The sequence below is a fragment of the Cyclopterus lumpus genome, chromosome 16 (assembly GCF_009769545.1).
Source record: "Cyclopterus lumpus isolate fCycLum1 chromosome 16, fCycLum1.pri, whole genome shotgun sequence".
Taxonomy (NCBI): Eukaryota; Metazoa; Chordata; class Actinopteri; order Perciformes; family Cyclopteridae; genus Cyclopterus; species Cyclopterus lumpus.
Genome location: NC_046981.1, coordinates 9511617 through 9531196, shown reverse-complemented (window position 1 = coordinate 9531196; position 19580 = coordinate 9511617). Strand labels below are relative to the sequence as shown.

Here is a 19580-nt window from a genome sequence, read left to right as displayed (position 1 = left end):
ACCTTCTACAGGGAGAAATACAGAAATGTCCTGTACACACACACATACACACACACACACACACACACACACACACACACACACACACACACACACACACACACACACACACACACACACACACACACACACACACACACACACACACACACACACACACACACACACACACACACACACACACACACACACACACACACACACACACACACACACACACACACACACACACACACACACACCCTCCTCCTCCTCCTCCTCCTTGATCTCTTCACAGCCGTATGTCATCTCACCTCTCACATGCTTAATAAGCTCTCATCCCTTCTTCATCTCCTCACTCTTCTTCTTTGGTCTTAATCCAATAACGTGAAAGAGGAAGAGAAAGGAGGAGAGAGAGAGCAAGAGAGGTGAGAAAGAAGATGAAAAGCGTGGGAGAAGCCACAATTTAATGCTTTATAATTTGTCTGTACGAAAATGGAACCTTTCTCTCTGGAGATAAGACCGCAACATAAATGTTCTTTTTCTCCCCTCCAAACACAGAGCGCCGGGAGTCGCTGTCTTTCTGTCTCTCTCTTTAAGCTGTATGGGGGTGTTGGTGTGACAGGACAAATCTCTGTCTATTAGGAGACATAAACCTCTAAACCCCGAGCTACACAGCCATACATACTAATGCAACCATACAGAGGGCTGGATAGAAGTTGAGAACGATAGCGAGGACACACTGGAAAAGGAGGAGATCTGGAGAGCAGAGAGATGGAGCGAGGGAGAGCATGATGTTGAAAGCAGAGAGCGTCCTGGTGGGATTTCAATCCCCGGCCAGCACAGGGTCTTAACTGAGTACAGCAAACCCAGCTTTAACAAAGTCAGACTGACGTGCACCACAGAGTGGTGTTCAGTGAGTGTGTGTGTGTGTGTCTCCCCTGTATGAGTGTGGTGAGGTTATACCCAACAGTTCATTCCAGCCTTCCCGTCTGTAGCATCATTAATTTGCTATCCATGCACTCATACTCTAATGTGCCAGAGAAAAGATCACTCACTATTATTGGCCACACTCGTGTTTTGCCCTGATAACACCAATGAACCACACACAGCGAACATGCACACACACACACACAAATGCTCACCCAATCATAAATGCCTGAAAGACAGCAATCATTCCTCCATTCAGCGACAGCAGAAACCAATCGCTCCGGCTCAGCCATCCTCGCTCCCCTCATCTGTGAGTTTGGCGGGATTTAGCCAAGCGTTAAGAGTGCAGCGTGTAATCTGCGATCGCATTAATCCTGTTCTTTAAATCTGTCTCTTCACAAACTGATTATCTTCATCTTCTTAACTTGTCGTTCACTCTAATCTGTATTTTCACACTCTGACAGATTACAGTCACTGTTTGATCACTTCAACAGATACAGACCGATCCTCGCTTTCAATCAGCTGTCTTGTCTAGACAGACAGAGTTCTGTACAGAGTGTGTGTTTGGAGTGTGTGTGTGTGCGTGCGTGTGTGTGTGTGTGAACCAATTTAGCTACATTGTATATATCCATGCTGGGTATTCAATTGTGTATGAGATTTAAATGTCAAGTGTGTATGGTTCTTATAATGACATTTTTCTGGAACGCATTTAAACGTGGAGATGACATTTAGCCAGAGCTGATGGAAGGAAACATTGCTACTTGGACTCTAGACTATGTTGCTTTATAATCTTTTAGTGGTCTTTATTAGTTTATCTGCCTTTGATTGTATGTTATCAGTTATCTCGAGATTTGTTCTGGGAGCTCTGTTTGTTGTGTTTTTCCTTGTCTAATGCTATTCAATTATGTTTTGTCCATTTCCTGTTTTATTTTATTTGGTGCTCTCCTCATGTGTCATGTTTAGCTTTACTTCCTGTCTCTGTGTGTTTGCCACCTCTTTGATTATCCACACCTGTCCTCAATTAGGCTACTCACCTGCCCCTGATTTTGCCATCGGTCATCCCCGTTTACTTACTGGTTTCCCTGTCAGATTGTCTTTGTTCACCGCTTCAACCACTGTTCAAACCCCAACCGTGACACATATGCCTGACAAGGGCTTTTAATGTAGAGAGAGGAACTATGTGCAAAGAAGTGCAAAGAAATTATTTATGACTACGTTGGAAAAATACCTCAAATAATTGGAGTGAGAAGAGCAGATGAAGATCAGCTTTCACCAATCTTGCCATCCAAGGCTCTTCTTATGTAATCTTTAGACAGTGCAAAGTTCACCGATATATCCTTTATACTGACAGTCCTTTGTCTCCCTGTAATTGTTTTATAATGTTCTCCTTAATGTGCAATGAGAGAAAAAGAAATCTTCGCCTTTTAGAGAAACAAACGCAAGCCCCCGAAGAGCACTGTGAGTGAGTGGTATGATCATAAAAATACATTTAAATTCACTGAGGACACCGCAGTTTGTAGAGCAGGGTATTTTAGGAATTTGCATGGATGCTTTCATCCATTTTTGCTTCTGCCTTGATCCCACATAACACAAAATGTATCCAAAAAAAACGTCTGGAAACAAACTACGGGTCACGTTTGTTCAAGTGGAGAAAATGTTTAAAGATGTCCTTTTTTTCTTGCCCAAAAGCTATATATGCTCTGCCCCGGTGAATCCGTTTATCTTGTCTTGCATGAGCCAGAGGCTGAACTCCATTGTATTCAGGAAAAAATGAACACAGGGAGATTGAGAGAGGAGGGGGAGGATGTTGAGAGGTGGGTAGGTTTTAAATGTTACACCGAATGGGATTGATCAATGATACAGCGTATGAATAACTCTGCGATAATAAAGGGAGCCGTGTTGAGTAAGGAGGAGACAGAGAGAACGAAGGCAGATCTTTGGTCTTGCATTGTGATGGACGGAGAATTAATTTTGATAGCTTTCTGGTGATCCTTTGATCAGGTCTTGTGACTAATCCTAGATTTATGACTTAAACAGGAGAGCTGTGCGACTTGTTCATGCCACAAGCTTCCTGCAGGTGCCCCATCAAAGCAGTAGGCTACAGTTATGACTGTTTTTTGTCTTTTCAACACTCGTCTATCATTATTTTTCGCCCTTTTGTATGTTTGTATGTGATATGTCACCTGTTATACATCATTACCTGTAACTTTCTTTTTTTAGAGCAAAAATATTGGTCTTAAAATCTATCAGCAGAATTGATGCCTACAGTTGTGTTTGGAGCACTTACTCTGCAGCCTGTAAATATTTAGAACGTGATGTTTATTCAGTTTTTTGGGGGGGGGGGTATGTGCTTTGGCATATTAGATTGACTACAAGGTTAAAGTGCTGACTTTGCCCTTTAAGTGATCCTGAGTGAGTGAACGATTAATTCTTAAGTGATCTTCTCGTATTTTAGATTTTTTCTTAGGTACGAACACAGCTTACGAGTGGCTCAGACCTGTCGTAGGAGGGATGTGCAATTAGTCTGCTGTTAACCAAAATTAGTTTTTCACTAATGGATTGTATATTGCATTACTTTGGAGTAATTTGCACTAGTAGAGTAAATATATATTTCAAAATTGGCTATTGTATAACACTACAGTATCAGTATGAATATCTCAAGCTGCAGAGTTATTTAAATGATGTACTAATTGAAGTTTAATTTGTCTCTGAATATAATACGGTAATTGAGAAATGTAACCAGGTGCATCATGGGAAACAAGCTGCTGTTGAATGCCTTAGCGAGTCAGGCCCTTGGAAGGGAGCGTCCTAATATTTGCAGAGACAGATGGCTGTTCTTTCACATAAGGGTTTAAGATGTCCAAGGGAATATCTCCGTTAAAAATTACTGCAACATCACATATCACGTATTCTTTCAGCCATTTTCCTAATGAACAATTTTGTCTTAATTCCATCGACAATATTACCCTCAGATGTCACACCATTAACAGCGCTCGTTACTTTCTCCCATTACGTGGTTTAAGCAGGTTCCTTAATAAGTATGTCATAAAGTATGGTTTTGTTATATGGATATCTTAAAGCAGGACCAACATATGCAAACTTGTAAAGTTATCTTTTTATTCTTTGGTGTGATGTTCATGAATGAAAACTTCCAGACATGTAGGCCCGGTCAAATATCCTTATATGGTATAATTGGGGCTTTAATTATGCTAATCTACATTTCTCATGAATGAACAGGTGGCGTTCATCATGTTTACTGTGGTTGTGTATACAGTGATATCAAGTTAAGAGTGTTTGCTGACTTTGACGTGGCTCACGGTATTAGAAAAAAAGTAAGACAAAGTTACAATAAAAATACAAAAATGTTCTTTCATGAGGCCCTACAATCCTAAATATACAGAAAAGGCGATGGAGATGTTTTTAAGGCAAAAAAGTGAACTTTTCTCAAATTAAGATAGATAGTGTTACGTCCACTTCTCGGTCTAGTGGATAAATGGGGGGGACAAACACATGGCAGTCAAAGAATAAGTGAAAAGAAGTCAAAAGTAGTTTCAAATAACATTTATTATGACACGGTTTAACACACAACCCAAAAGTACTACTAAGTGGGAGAGGTTGGGACAGTTGTGGTTGTGCCAAACAATAGAAATCAAGATAATAAAAGTAGGCCTGGCCAACTACCGCTAGGAAAGAAACAAACAAAATGGCTTCACCTGCTTATCTAACAAAGGTCCATTAAAACAATACAGAGGCAGCACCAACCAATAGTCTAATGCCTTAGACACAAAGCACCTATGTGAGTGCACACGTACAGGGTACCCCAAACTTACCTACTGTCCCCAACCTCCCACCACAAACCTGCACCTCTAGCAGTGTCAGTGAGTACATCAAAACAAAAGACACTCCTGAACTCTTCAGGCCTTCTCCCTTTTAAAACGGGGCCCACTCAGCTGATTGGCTAGCTGGCCTTCTGGAACCCAGGTGCAGCTGGATTGGCCTGTACAGGTGGCCACTGATTGGCACCTGGAAGGAAAACATAGAGGGAGAGGAAAACACACAACACTGACACGTAACAATAGATAGAAAAAACATCTGTTACAACTCTTGGGTTTAAGAATCAGATCCCAGGAGAAGCGCTCCTCATTGCAACAAAGGGCACAGGGCAAATTTGCAAATATAATCCCTTCATCATTTATTCATTCAGTTTGTTTGTCTTGCATGCTGCTCAACTTAAAAGGTCAGAGGGAGACAAAGCATTCGGTTATATTTTGAGCAAGACACAATGTAAAAACAACCGCTAGTGATTCACAGTGTTTAGAGGCGTTGCTTAAAATAGCACACAGTTTATGAGTCACGACTAACCTGATTCTGGATCATTGGAATACAGTTTGTACTAGTCTATGCATGTGGTGGTAATCTTGTTTTGTGAATTTGTTTTGCCTGTCTCCTTCACACAGTTGGTTGCTGGCAGTGGGTAAGATGATGTTGCTCACTGGTAGTAACACATCTGTTCTTTTGGCTGAAAGAAACTTCGGACCGTATCTATGCTCAACACATCTGCGGTGTTGGCTAAAGTTGCTCTATGTGCTTGTTCTAGTCATACTAAACGGTTAGTGATCCGCAGCAAACAAAAATACACAAACACTATCAGATAGTTTCACAAAATACAGGCTGGGACATACACGCAGATGCATGCACACACGCCAGATTAATAAATAGGTGGGTACTGGCCAGAGAGGCATATTAAAGGCAGTCAAGGGAGATGCATTGGGACTGTAAATACCAGATCGTTAACACTCAATGATCCAATTTGTCTGTCCGTGTTCCTGTGTGTGTGTGTGTGTGTGTGGGTGTATGTGTGTGTGTGTGTGTGTGCACAAATGTGTCTGTCGCCAAGATCTACAGGTCAAGCAACTTAGCCCTCAGGTCAGCTGTCATTAGCTACAGAAGAGTGGCCAGAAATCGAGACGGCACCGCCAGACTGTCACACTGCCAGACTGTCTGCATGTGTGTCTGATGGAGATAATCACAGGAACACTTTATAGTTAGGGCAGAGATGTAAACAGAGAGGCATTTAGACAGAGCTGGCGCGAACAGAGTTGCTGAATTATTTGTTTTGACCACTAATGGAGTTGTTTCTATTCATTACAGTGGCCAAGCTATAATTATAGCCAACGATAATTAGAGACTTAATTGGGCTTGATAAACAGTTATGAATTGTATATGTATTGTCCTCACAAGGCACAGTAGCAATTAACATTTCTCTGAATTCTCAAAGGCCACTGTTACTCCCTGTGTCACCCTCCTCTCCTCTCCTCTATACTTTCAATATTCATTTAATTTTGAAAGAGGTTGTCCTTTATGTTTTTGAGAGATCTGGTGTTGTACTCTCCACATGTTGCTTTTTGAAAAGCAACCCTACCCTACTGAGGATACACTTACAATATATTAAACAGTAGATGTAAATACAATAAATACAGGTGATACAGAAGGTTATGCTAATATGGACCGGTGCATGACATGAGTCAGCTGATTACCTCATTAGATGTTGTCCATAATAAATCAATACTGTTATACTTAACAATAGCATCACGGGTAGATTAACACAATTGGAAAGAAGCAACATTTAAAAAAAACAACAACAATAGTTTCCTCAAAGTAAACCATATTCATTAAGTTTTTACTTGATCTCCCCCCTTTAGTCGAAGTACTCTTCAGTCAATATATTTGAACAGAGAGAATCTGTTACCACGAGTTATGTCGCTACTGGGCTCTCCTTTTCTCTCTCTGGATTTATTATGCATGCTGAGGCTTGGATTTGTTTTGGAGTTTGGATATGTTTTTAATTTCATGTTGAACCAAGATTGCAATTAAAATGTGTTGCCGTGCTGTTAACAATTATCATATTGAGCACTTTCGTCTCAGTATGTCCAAGACAACCAATTTAAAGCCTGTAAATAATATTTAAGTACTCCAGTACACCACCGGCCTTAACAGATCTACTCACAAGCACGTATCCACACATAGTGATAAAGCATAAAGAAAGAGATACATAATGAGAAAGAAAAGGAAAGTGTGTAATCATACTTTATGTGCAATTAGAGGTTATCTCATAATGTCATTTTAGGCCTAAATAAGGTTGTTTTTTATTTTATTATTTTTCTCCTACAGTGCCATCCCATTTGTTTATGCCTATAGTTGATCTCTCTGTGCATTACGCACCAACCAAACATCCTGTTTTTAACAGGAATTACATCACATTAAGGAGGCACATTCCTTATAAAGAGTGAGTATCACTCTGTAAGTCTTCCCTCACACTCCATCCATGGAACTGCTGTTCAATATTTAATTACAACTACTGAGAAAGTGACCATTAAGACGAGTGAGAGAATTTAGCTAAAGTACAGTAGATGTCAGTAAACTATTTAAATTATTTATTTAATGTAATTGTAATTTTTTCTTCATATTTCAATTTCCAACAAATGTAAAAAATGTTTGACTTCTAACCTAAATTAATGCAAAATATGTACTGAATTGTATTTTATTTTTTTAAGAATAGCACATTTAGTAGATTGCTGAAGAGAAAAAGCAAACCTTAAAACAAAAAAAAAAAAAAGCTGATGGCCAATAGTGGTTAAGCGAATTCCAATTTCAGACTTGGCCTCAAACATCCAGCCTCTCTCTGTCCTTGAGGTACCACCTGCAGTCAGCTTACTGTCAAGATGTTAGTCGAGTTAAGTTATGACAGTCATAAGCATATTATCTAAGGGGTTTCCGGTGTTCTTCAGCAGTCTTGAAGGTCAAGATCAATAGACAAAGAATTTTGAAAAGCTTTTAATAATGCTTATTTTAAATCTCCATAAGCCTTTCTAGTAGGCTTATAACTAATGAGGGTGTCATTTGTTCTTTTATATGCCATAAAAGAACCAAGAAGGCAGGCTGGGTACGATGGCAATGAGGTGACTGCTGCCAAAGCTTCACTCTGCAGAACCCCCAGATGTTCCTCAAGAGACTTTGTCTTTCTAAAGACTTTTTTGTGAATGCACATTACTTTCTAGTGCACACATTTCCAAACGCTAACATACCAGGTGTGCAAAACACTTTAAGCGTGACCTGTTCATTTCCACAGAAACTCGGGACATTGAATTACATGTGTATGCCTGAAACTCCAGTTATGGTTCATAACCACTCTTATTTGTGGCATTATTTCAGCTATGAAGAGGAATAACATGGCACTACTCCGACAAATTGAAGATAAGGGAAAAGAAGAAAAAGCTCATTCCCATTCAGAGCCTCGCGCAAACACTCACACATAATCCTGCAAACAATCACTGTCCGTTTAGGTCTGCAGATATCAGTTGTGCTTTCTCTGCAAACAGATTTATACTCGTGAGGTAAATTGAGGTCTATGTTAATTTAGCACTGGTTTATCAGGTTGACTGACTATGTGCGACTGTGCATGCATAAGTGTGTTAGTGTTTGTGTGGTTCTGTAAGTGTGTCTATGCATTCCGTGTTGGTGCACAAGGGTATAAAAATCATATTAGGTGTATTTATTTAAGGCAAATGAAGGCTCTCTTTATTCAGCAGGAAAATGCAAGTCAGGATGTCTCTGACGTAAACAAATGGCTCCTGAGTTCAAACACACACACACACACACACACACACACATACAGACACACAGACGTACACACACAAACACACACACACACTCACACTTTCTGCTTCCTCGCATTCACACCTTTTCTCTGTCCATACACCCCTCTTTCTGAATACATTTCTCCCTATTCAAAATAATTACCCTGACAGAATGAGAGGTGTAAAGAAAGGGTGAATGTGAACTTAATTATACACATGAACACGTATAAAATGAGTGTATGAAGACATGCACTTACAGAGCTCCTATGTAATCTTGCATAATCCCAAAGGTTGACAAATAAACAGCTTTCAGTATCTCAATCTCTTCACCCTAGCACCACTCAAAGAAAGGCCGCTCTGGGTGATTGGATCATTTCCTGGTCGTGACTTAAGCCTGCAAGGCAGATCGATACCACGTCACACACACATACACACACAGAGTAACACAGGATCAATGTATATTAGTTACCTTTCTGCTGATTTCAGTATAGGAGTCCCCCTGGTCCTTTCTTCAGCCTCCTCTCCTCTTCACCCAATCTGACTGAAAGCCAGATGGAAAGAGACCAGAGTGTGTGTATTTATAATGTAATTATAATTGTAATATATAGGTGTGAAAAGTAATGACATGAAGGGATTGTTACTCTGTTGTAATAATAATGCCAGGTGTTTGTGTGTGTGTATGTTTGTGAGGGCAGGCAGGGGTCATGTCTCCTCTTGTCTGCATTCCTATCCTCCCTCTCTTTTCCTCTCACCTTTGTTCCTGTGTGCAGGCATATTACTGAAGCAAATTGGGGCCAATAGACTCTGTCACTGCATGACCTAGGGCTCACCAAACACGAACCAAAACAAGCTAGACAGAGAGAAAAAGGCAAATAGAGGGGATAAAAGGGGAGATAAAGCAAAAGTGTGTCAGTGGGTAAAAAAGGCTGGGAAATCAGGAGAGCTAGCAAAGAGAGGGAAAAAAGAGCCAAGAGATGGACGGAGGGAAGGAAAGAAGCATAGAGTGAGAGAAAGAAGTGACAACCTCAAATTAAATTCCCATCATGTCAGTGTAGAACAGAATTCAATAGTGTTTATTGGCAGCCCCCAGCCTCAGGGAAATTACATTCTGAAGCAGAGCATGGCATGAATGCACACACACCGTTGAACATGTGCACACGCACACGCACACACACACACACAAGCACACGTATTGTACACGACACTGTGCATGTCCTCGGACCCCTCCCAAAAAGCCTTCTGGCTGATGTGAGCATGCAGACCAGCAATGTGTCCCCTGAGGTCCATGTGCCATTTGTCCAGCATGTGTAACTATGTCCATGTACTATTTACGTGCCTCTACGCGCGCGTGTGTGTGTGTGTGTGTGTGTGTGTGTGTGTGTGTGTGTGTGTGTGTGTGTATCACTCAGATAGTTCTTCACGTGCACGGTTTTGCCAGTGTACAAAAGACTACGTTGTGCATTTAAGAAGCTCAGTTTTTCTGTCTTTCCACAATTGCCACTTTCCCTGCAGTCAGACTCAGACTATTTGCCATTAAAGTACATACGCAGGTTTCTATTACAGTGGTTGTATTAAATGTGTCCCCGGGCTCAGGTTGCCATGAACACAGGGCTTTAGTGCCTTTGTCCAACCTCCAGCAGCAGCAAAAGCAGCATTCTTTAATGGGAAGCCGTTTAACAGTTTCATGCAGAGCACATGTAGAGGCTATTACTGCTGATGTCTCTGGGATGCAGATTTGCTCTAAATGGCTAACAATCTTCCATTCTTTCAACCCCCCTCCCCCTACTCCTCTTGCTTTATATATCTTCCCCTCTAACCCTTTATGTCTCGGTCTGTTTATGCCTCTATCTTGACTCTCTTTCATTTCTCTCCCCCTACCCCTCCAACGCACTGACTCGTTCTCTCCGTCTCTCTCTTTCTCCAGGAGCATGCAGAGAGGGCTTTGGGCTGCTCAGTGGAGGATCTGAAGGCTCTTTTCTACTGCGAGCTGTGTCACAAGCAGTACCTCAGACACCAGGAGTTTGACAACCACATCAACTCCTACGACCATGCACACAAACAGGTACATAGGATAAGTGCACTGCAGTTACACACACATGCTACGTAACAGCACACATGCAGACATGTTTTATGATCACTTGTCAAGGGATTTGGGTGTGTTAGCTTAATGCATGTTGACGGAGAACGACTTTACATTTCCATGTCGATCTGCTTATCGGGTAGAGTTTCCCAGCAGGTAACAGTAGGAGTGTGACATCATCTCTTACAAGCACACACACAGAGGTGGAACTTGAGGCAGATACTCGTACTTATAATGCATACATTCGTAGCAACTGAAAAATTAAAAGTATTAACAATCATAAAGTGCACAGTATTTATTTTAAATAAGCTCACATACACATTGATGGAGAGGGAGCTGTATCCAGAATATCGTTTGGTGTAACGGTTATGGGGGTCCTCTCTCAACACACAACAGTGTGAACACAATACACCTCTGCAAAATGTACTATATTCTTCAAATTGTACAAATATTCTGTACAAAAATAAAACATAGAGCCATTAGTATAGCTCAAGTATGATTTCTATTATTCTGGTTTGGACCAGATGAACCAATGAACCATTAGGAAAAGGCCCGCCAGCAGGTTTTCTTCTGCGTTCTGCTTTCACATCCATTTTAATACACAACCTCCACTCTGGACTAACAAGCTGAAGGTTCTGCTGATAGCACATTCTCCTACAGCTATCTGTTGTCATGTCAAGGCATACACTCACACACAAAAACATACAGACGTGCACTTCCCCGTGTACACACTTCCACACACATCCTCAATCTCTCAACCAAGCCAAGCCACGTCCCACTTCTGAACGCCCACACTGTGCAACATGAAATAAACATTAAATAAGACTGTTCCTTCACTGTCATTGTTCTTTGAAAATGAATCGAAGCAACTGCAGGCCAATGTTAGTGCTTTGTTTTAGCCAGCGGCAGGCACATGAAACGAGGTGCATGAGGCACTGAGCTGACAGTAGCCACTGGCACTGTAACACACACACACACACACACACAGGCATGCATGCACACTCTGCCCAACGAGCAGACAACAAATGAAATTCTAGCTGAAGACGGCTTCCCTGCAGGAGTATTGGCTTTGGAGAATGGCAGCTGATTGTGTTTGTTCTGTCTCTTTTCCTTGTCATCGATTCCGGGATAAACAAGCCTGAGTGCAGTGCTTCATCAGCATTTACTGCTGATTATAGAACAATCATATCATTAGCATGGCCCCTCGCATGCTACCTAAGAATACACCAATCCTCATTCTAAGGCCCTTGTGGATATGAAATGAATCAACTCTGACTCATCCATAGTTGCCCCAGCCTGAGCACTCCTTAACACATCTAAAGGAATATCGATCAAGGCTTTGACAGACGGATTGAGCTTTATAGCACATAGCTAGACTGGTATGTAATATCGCTTCAAGCTGTTTGGGACATGACAAAAGTATCCGCTTTAAAGTGTGAAAACTCTGCACTGTGTGCTCGGTGAAAATGGTTCTGTGCAACGATTTGTTTGGCTCTAAATATAGCTACAGGTTTCCCTGCAGTGGGATCTGTTTTTTAAGAGAGAACAATAACCTGGCAGAGTGCAAATGCAAGAGGAAGGAGGAAGAATGCATCTTCATACATTCCATCTAGTATAGACTGATCTCTTTCTCTCACTCACTCTCTGTCTCTCACACACTCTCTCTCTCTCTCTCTCTCTCTCTCTCTCTCTCTCTCTCTCTCTCTCTCTCTCTCTCTCTCTCTCTCTCTCTCTCTCTCTCTCTCTCTCTCTCTCTCTCTCTCTCTCTCTCTCTCTCTCTCTCTCTCTCTCTCTCATTGCCATGGACAGCTACTCTGATCTTTTCTTCCTCCTCTTTCCTGGCTCTGTCCACAGTTGTTCATTATGTATGCCTCTCTGCTTGAACATGATTAATATTTCCCATAGAATGAGTGATGCATCAAAGCCTCTCAAAGCTCCTTACCACACACTAACAAACCCACATGTGATCGTTCACACATTTACAATGCACCAGCACCTATACCGAATGTTTGAGAGACACAAACCCACAAGTGCTGCTCCAATGGCACATACTAAAGACGAGCTGACAGTGGGATGTTAAGCATTGAGCGATAATGTAAAAAGACACCCGATTGTGTAAGACTCAGCAGAGATTAACCTGACGACTGTCAGCTCCAGCATAAGATCTGGGTGTGAAAGAGAGTGAGTGTATAAATACATCTGATGTCTGAGGGGCTAATCTGATGTGTGCATGTGTGTGTGTGTGTATGTGTGTGTGTGTGTGTGTGTGTTTGTGCAATACACACTGGATGGATGGATAAATGCGTAACATAATCTAAAAGTGAGAGTGGTGTAATCCTGTTGCAATTTATACTGCAGGATAAATTCACAACTATATAAAATAAACAAGGTTGAGATATAGCTCAAATATACTGTGAAGCAAAAGAGAGTAAGACGGAAGATAAGAGGGATACTGGTGCACGATGCTGCAGCTATTCTTAAACTATTTAGTCCCTCCTTAGCCTTCAGACATACAAATAGAAACACGGCAACATGCACACACATACAAACGCACACATACACGCACCTGCCAAGCATGGATAAAGGAGGGATTAAAGTGTGTCAAAAAAGGAAAATGGTGACTGCGGCATGAATCATTGTTTCCCTGAGAGGACTGGCACACCTATGGCTATAGACACACAGTTTCACACATGTACAAATACACACGTGAACTCACACAAAACACACACAAAGTTGAGCTAATTGTTATTTTTATGATGCGGATGAAGACCCACCAGTTTGCTAAAACTTTAATCACTCACTACTCCAGCACATGGTGTGCGATTTATGTTATATTGCATTTGTGCACACACACACACACACACACACACACACACACACACACAAACACAATGGTTTGGCATTTTTCCAGCTGAAATCTCTTTACAACATCTCAGTTGGTTATTTTGCCAATGTGTAATTTAAGCATCAGCAAATGCACCCTTTGCTACACTCCAGCTAAAGAACAGATCGGTCATTGGATCAGATCGTCTCTCAAAACAAGCTGTCACGGCTGAACATTTTCAAAATGTGAGTGGCAAAGTCATCGTCGTCATGAAATCACTCCTGCCACTCATCTCAACTGCGTGTGTAATCTGCTATTCACCAGTTGGATTGTGTTTGCTTTCAAGCTGTGTTGGAAATAAGACGCTTTCTTCCAGGCTGAATGGAGTTAATTGGACATGAGCTTAGCAGGAGAACATCTGCAAATGCTGCTGACTGATGTGTAGGTTTGAAAGACAGCTGCAGAGAGCTTCCTAAAACTAATTTCTCCCTCTCGCTTCTCTTTGTTCCACTCTTGTGCGTCTCGCTACCCTGTGCCCTCCACATACTTTCTCTGTCCCTCCCTCTGTACACCTTCATTTTCACTTCCTGCAGAGGCTGAAGGAACTAAAGCACAGGGAGTTTGCTCGCAACGTGGCCTCAAAATCGTGGAAGGACCAGCGCAAACAGGAGAAGGCTCTCAGACGTCTGCACCAGCTCGCACAGCTGCAACAGGAAACCCAGCGGTAAATGGGAGGAGAGTGTATGTGTGTGTGTCTGTGGCAGTGTGTTAGTGTAATGAGACCAGGGGCAGGAGTCCAGAAGGGTTAGAGTTGTCACATCCAGTCAACCTTTCTTTCATTTGATGGATGTATCCACAGATGTTAGAGCACCCAGTTGTCCTAGATAGGCCACAGGTGACATGAATATAACATGAAGACACATTCTTGTTGATGCTCTGAGAGTAGATGATATGTAGGAGAAGGAGATGTGAGTTTTAAAGAAGTAGAAAAAAGTTGTTTTTTTTAAGAAGTAACTGAAATGAGTGAGACAAGTTGAAAACAGCAGATACAAAAATAATAAATCATACATTTTATAATCTTCTTAATTGTGCCTATTCCTTGTGAAATAAAATGTTTTTCTTTCTGTGGTTCTTTGCTCCTTTCTTTTCTTTCTCAATAGAATACTAATTCTAGCTCTCTACCTTTCATATTAATTGCATATGAATAAAGTATTATTAGTGTGAATAAAGTATTATTATATGAATTATAGTATGAATCAGGATCTAGTGTTCACAATATAATTTGATAAAATGTTCTTAATTTCACAAAATGTTGGAAGTAACTAAAGGTGTTTTTGAACTCTGAAGGTCCATATTTGGGTACAGATGTGACATTTAAGCCCACAGGTCTATCTATCTATGCTACTCAAAAATAAGCCAAGCTTAAGGTATGTAAAGTTAAATCAATTCCAATCCAAATACCTCTATCACTCTCTGTTTCAGAGTCCCAGGAAGGACTTCTGGACTAAGAAGTGCAGTCAGAGCTGTGAGACCGCAGCAACAAAAACATAAAGACCAAAGCGACCGCATCCCTGAGAACAAAGCTGAGCCCTTCACCCATAGTCCCTCTCCTACACAACCCAGAACAGCACGTCTTAGCCTCCAGCTAGAAGATCCATGTCAATCTCCTTCCCAGATGCTGCTGCCCACTGCTCTAGCTGAGTCCCCACTAATCACACATCCGGCATCCAATACAGACCCTCCTGCAGTGTACCCCCAGTCCTGCCTGGGCTTGCATCCCCAGCTGCCTCTCTCTGGGCGGGGGAGAGTGGGCGGCAGACTTGGCGTGTCCTTCTGCTTCTCACGCAGGGGGCCCAGGCTTGAGCCTTCTGCCTCCGTCTTCTCAGACCTGGAAGAGGAGGAGAGAGAGAAGAGGGAACAAATGAAAGAAAGGATAAAGGGGATGATGGAAGACATTGACAGGGAAATTGGTGCAGCCGAGGAGGGGAAACACAAGTCCAGATCTGACAGTGTTAGCCTCAACACCTCCGAGCCAATCCCCAGAGAGGCTGCCAAAGAAGAGGGGGAGATTGGAACAAGAGATGCAGTGAAAGCACATTCCACTATTTCACCAGCAGCACCTGATAATCAGAGCCACGATGCACCATGCTTGCTATCACAGACCCAGCTGGCCCTATGGGGCACAGCGCAAGCAGGGTCACACATGGGCACTGAACACACAGATAGCGAGACAGACAGCAAGCGAGAGACAGAAGTGGGGATGGAGGAGAGTCAGTATATGTGTGTGCTGGGGAAAGATGGCTGTACCCGTCTGAGATGGCCTGTCAATTTGCTTATGTTCACTAAGTCTCAACCACACATCTCCTACAGCTGCAGCCCACTCTGCTTGGACACACAACAACCAGAACAACTCACAGAGGATCTGCAGGAGTCACAACAAAATCTGTTGTCTGCTCTCTCAGATGAATCGGAGCTACCTGTGCCAGTTATTCTTACACCAGATGCTGCTTCCTGTTTACAAAGACAGACAAGACAAGAGTTGAAAGCACACAGACAGGAAGCTGAGGAACATATCAATGTGGAGACAGAAGCACACCTGTTGCTAAAGAAGGAAAACATTTCATCATCAGAAACAAGACCAGAAAGAGGAAGATGCCCGCTAAGTATGGATGATTGTGGGAGGGCAGCCTCTCGTCCATTTGACCCCGCTCATAGTGACAGCTCTGACACAAACCCCCAGAATCCACTGGGAGGAAGATTAGGGGGTGCTAGAGGGACCAGGGAGAGAGCCATCATAGCTCTGAACTGTAAATTAGAGTCTGTCACCCAGCCTGGCACACAGACGATGTGCACCAGCCCGTCCAGGTGTGACACTGAGACATTGTGCAAGTGTGCCAGTGCTCCACAACCGTGCGTGGGCTTCTCAGAAGTCTCACGCAAAAAGAGGAGAGCCCGCACAAAGAAGCACAAGCTGGGAAAGAAGAAGAGTGGTGAGAAGGAAAACGCTTCAAACAAGCGCCAATCAGCAAGGTGCAAAGTGAGGAGTGTTGTCTCTACAGTCTCCATTGGCACAGAGAGGAGTGGAGAAGCTAGAGGGAACTGGGGGAAGCAAAGGAGGCAAAGGGAGACGAGGGAGATGAGGATGAGGAGGAGGAGGGTGCAGGGAGCTGGGAGCAGCTGTCTCCTGGGTAGATGTGAGGCTGAGCCAGTATCTGTCCCTGTCAGAAAGAGGAGGCCTCACAGGAGCCTGAGCACTGAATCCCAGTCCCAGCCAGACAGAGAGCAGGCAGAGCACTGCAGTGCCGACTCCCAGCTCGACAGACACAACGAGGGGGAGGGAAAGCGAGACAGAGATGCAGTGGCTTTTCCCTGGCGGTCTCACTTCTCCTTACACTCCTTCTCACCAGGATGTAACTCAAAGCTGTTTTGGGAAAGGGGTCACCATAGCAACCCCAAGAGTTTCATTGACTGCTGTTACCCTGACAACAGCTGTGGTTGCAGCCCGGCGAGAAAGAGAAAACTCCTCCACAGGGACAGGAAACCCATTCATAGTAAGAGGAAGAGTTTGAGGCATCGTGCAGTCTGGGAGGAGACAGAGAGGGGCAGGAAAATGGGAGGGCACTCCGGTTGCAGAGACAGGGGCCCGATTTCAGATACAGAACAATGGGAGTGGTTGAGGGGGAGCTATCCTCGAGGTAGTGAGGAGGGCAGGTCAAGGAGTGGGTGGAGATCAAGAAACAGAGCAGTGGAGTGGGATCGGGTGTCAAAGTTTAGCCCCAGTCCTGGCAGCTGGGGCAGGAGAGGCCGACGTCTGAGCACAGAAGATGTAGACTGGGACAGATGCAGCGTGGACAGATGGACATGGGGCAGCAGTGACAGCTGGGAGGACAGGGGGACACACAGATCCACATCAGGCTGCAGGACAGGAGCAGACACCAGAGACAGCCCGGGCTGTGTCTGGAAATGTGCAGGCACCAGACGCTCAAGCTCCAGACACTTCTCTAGCCCTGAGTGGTGGACAAGTAGGCAGACATACAGCCCCCAGAGTGTGATCAACACACAGTACAGCAGATGTCACAGCCCGCGCTCCTGCAGCCCCTGCAGCAGCACCAGCATGTCCGAGCTGAGCTGGGATTGGAGCAGGAGCAGTACCTGCTCAGGAGTCACAGTTGATGGGTTGACAGTTAACTCTGGTAGGACGTCCTCTGTAGCTCCAGGACTTTCATCTGATGCCCCTCAGGAGGCAAAAAAGCAGAGCAGCCCTATGTCCATTTCATCCGGCCTTACCTCTTGCTCCTTCTCTCATTCTTTGCCTCAAAGATCCAATTTTGCTCCCATAGTACCGGGCCTCAACACACACCATTGTAACACAAGCCCTTCTCAGCTTAAGGAGCCCAATATACAGTCTGACCTTGTCCATAGACCCTTGTTGGCCCCTGTTGACACCAGCAGGTCAGGCACAACTATTCCAGGACTTTCTCTCAGTAAGTCTCTGCCACAGAAAACAGCCAGGATGTTGCTTCTCCCTCTCATAGGGAAGCTACCTGCAATCCAGAGAAAGGCCAGAAGGAACAAAGGGTTGCTGGAGAAGAGTCAGGAGAAAGAAGGAGAGGAGGAAGAGGACACCAGGAGCAGTGGAATGGATCCTGGAGCAGTCGCCAAAAGTCCAAAATGTCCTCTGGACACGGTTGAGTCAAACCCCAGAAACGCTCCAAATCTCTGCATTAGGACTGAAGACAAGCAGACAGATAGAGAGACAGCTCTGCCAATCAGCTTTACTGCTGAGGAAATGGACAAATATCGTCTCCTGCAAGAGCAGGCAAGAGAGCACATGCAGAAAGTCCTGGAACAGTTGCAAGAGAGCGCAGATATACACACAGAGACAGACTACACACAAACAAAGACAGAAAGCTGTGAGACTTCACAGGAACAATACACACCCGTGTCCTTGCACAACCCTTCACAGCCTCAAACCCAGACACTTCACACAGACATGATGCAAACACAGGGACAGCACACCCTCCAGGTCAATCTCCCACTTCCACATGTGACTCCACAAGAGAACTTCACTCAACCCATGGCTCTGAGAGTGCCCAGCCTCCCCCCTCTCTCCAGCCTCCATCATATCATTTTACAACACGCAGCCCTCTCCCTGCACCCCTCCTCCTCATCCTCTTCCACCTCATCCAACTCTCCTTCCATGCACCCACACCCAGCTCAGCTCCCTCACCCCCTGCCCCATCTCCACCCCACTCTCGCTCATCACCTTCACCTCGCTCCCTTCTCCATAACTTCCCTGTTTCCCTCCATTCTGCTGTCCCATCATCCAATCCCTCTCCTACCCCAGTCCCCTGCTTTTCATGCGACCCCCCTCGCTCCACTCTCCCAAGTAGCCTTGCGACCCTTGAACCCCCAGTCTTTCATGGAGAGAGCTTGGCCAGTGAGGTTTCAACAGAAGGCGTTGTGATTTTCAAAGAGTGGCTGCCATGTTTATTAATCTTCTGTGGTGAAACAGACTAGTGAGCGAAAGAGAAGAACATGTTGTGTTGGACTAAAGCCTGCTATTTGACATGGGGTTGTGTGAGTGCTTTTACTAGAATCAACTCCAATCACTCACACACATACACGCTTACACACAAACAGCCCAACTATTGACTGTTTTCCAATGAAAATGTGTTTCTCCATCTAGCCTCTGCTGTGTTGACGCAGACATAGTGAAAACAGACTTTGATGCTTTGCTGTTTCCATCATTCCTCATTCAGGCCCAGAATAAAGGGAAAGGTGCACCTGCTATTCAAAGACAAGCTGGGCTTGTGTCATCCTCTCTCTTTCCTTCTGAACCACAGACAGAGCAGCTGCCTTTTGAAGTATCCTTCATGGCAGAGACAGTGGGGCAAGAAGGAGTGATAATACAATCCCCGTATATCTATTTAATACAGGTTATCTGAGTTGTGAGAGTGTGACTTTCAACAAACAGATGTTACGTTCTGGGGACCGGTGGGCTCGCACAGCCATTTTAACCTTGGTGTATGCTGTATTTTTGTTTGTGCAATCGTCCGTGTATAAGAGGTACTGCACTGATACACAGTAGGAAGAATGGAAGCTAATTTCCATATCTGACACGTGTAAA

General features: G+C 43.8%; 1 protein-coding gene across 1 annotated transcript in view; it reads left to right on the top strand.

Annotated features, from left to right (window-relative positions):
- LOC117745789 (G patch domain-containing protein 8) overlaps nt 1–18917 on the top strand; it is a 31676-nt gene extending 12759 nt beyond the window's left edge. Inside the window, exons 4-6 of the mRNA XM_034554318.1 lie at nt 10471–10608; nt 14044–14174; nt 14933–18917. Coding sequence (XP_034410209.1) covers nt 10471–10608; nt 14044–14174; nt 14933–18917 — 4254 coding nt within the window. The remainder of the gene's footprint in view (nt 1–10470; nt 10609–14043; nt 14175–14932) is intronic.
- The last annotated feature ends 663 nt before the right edge of the window (nt 18918–19580 follow it).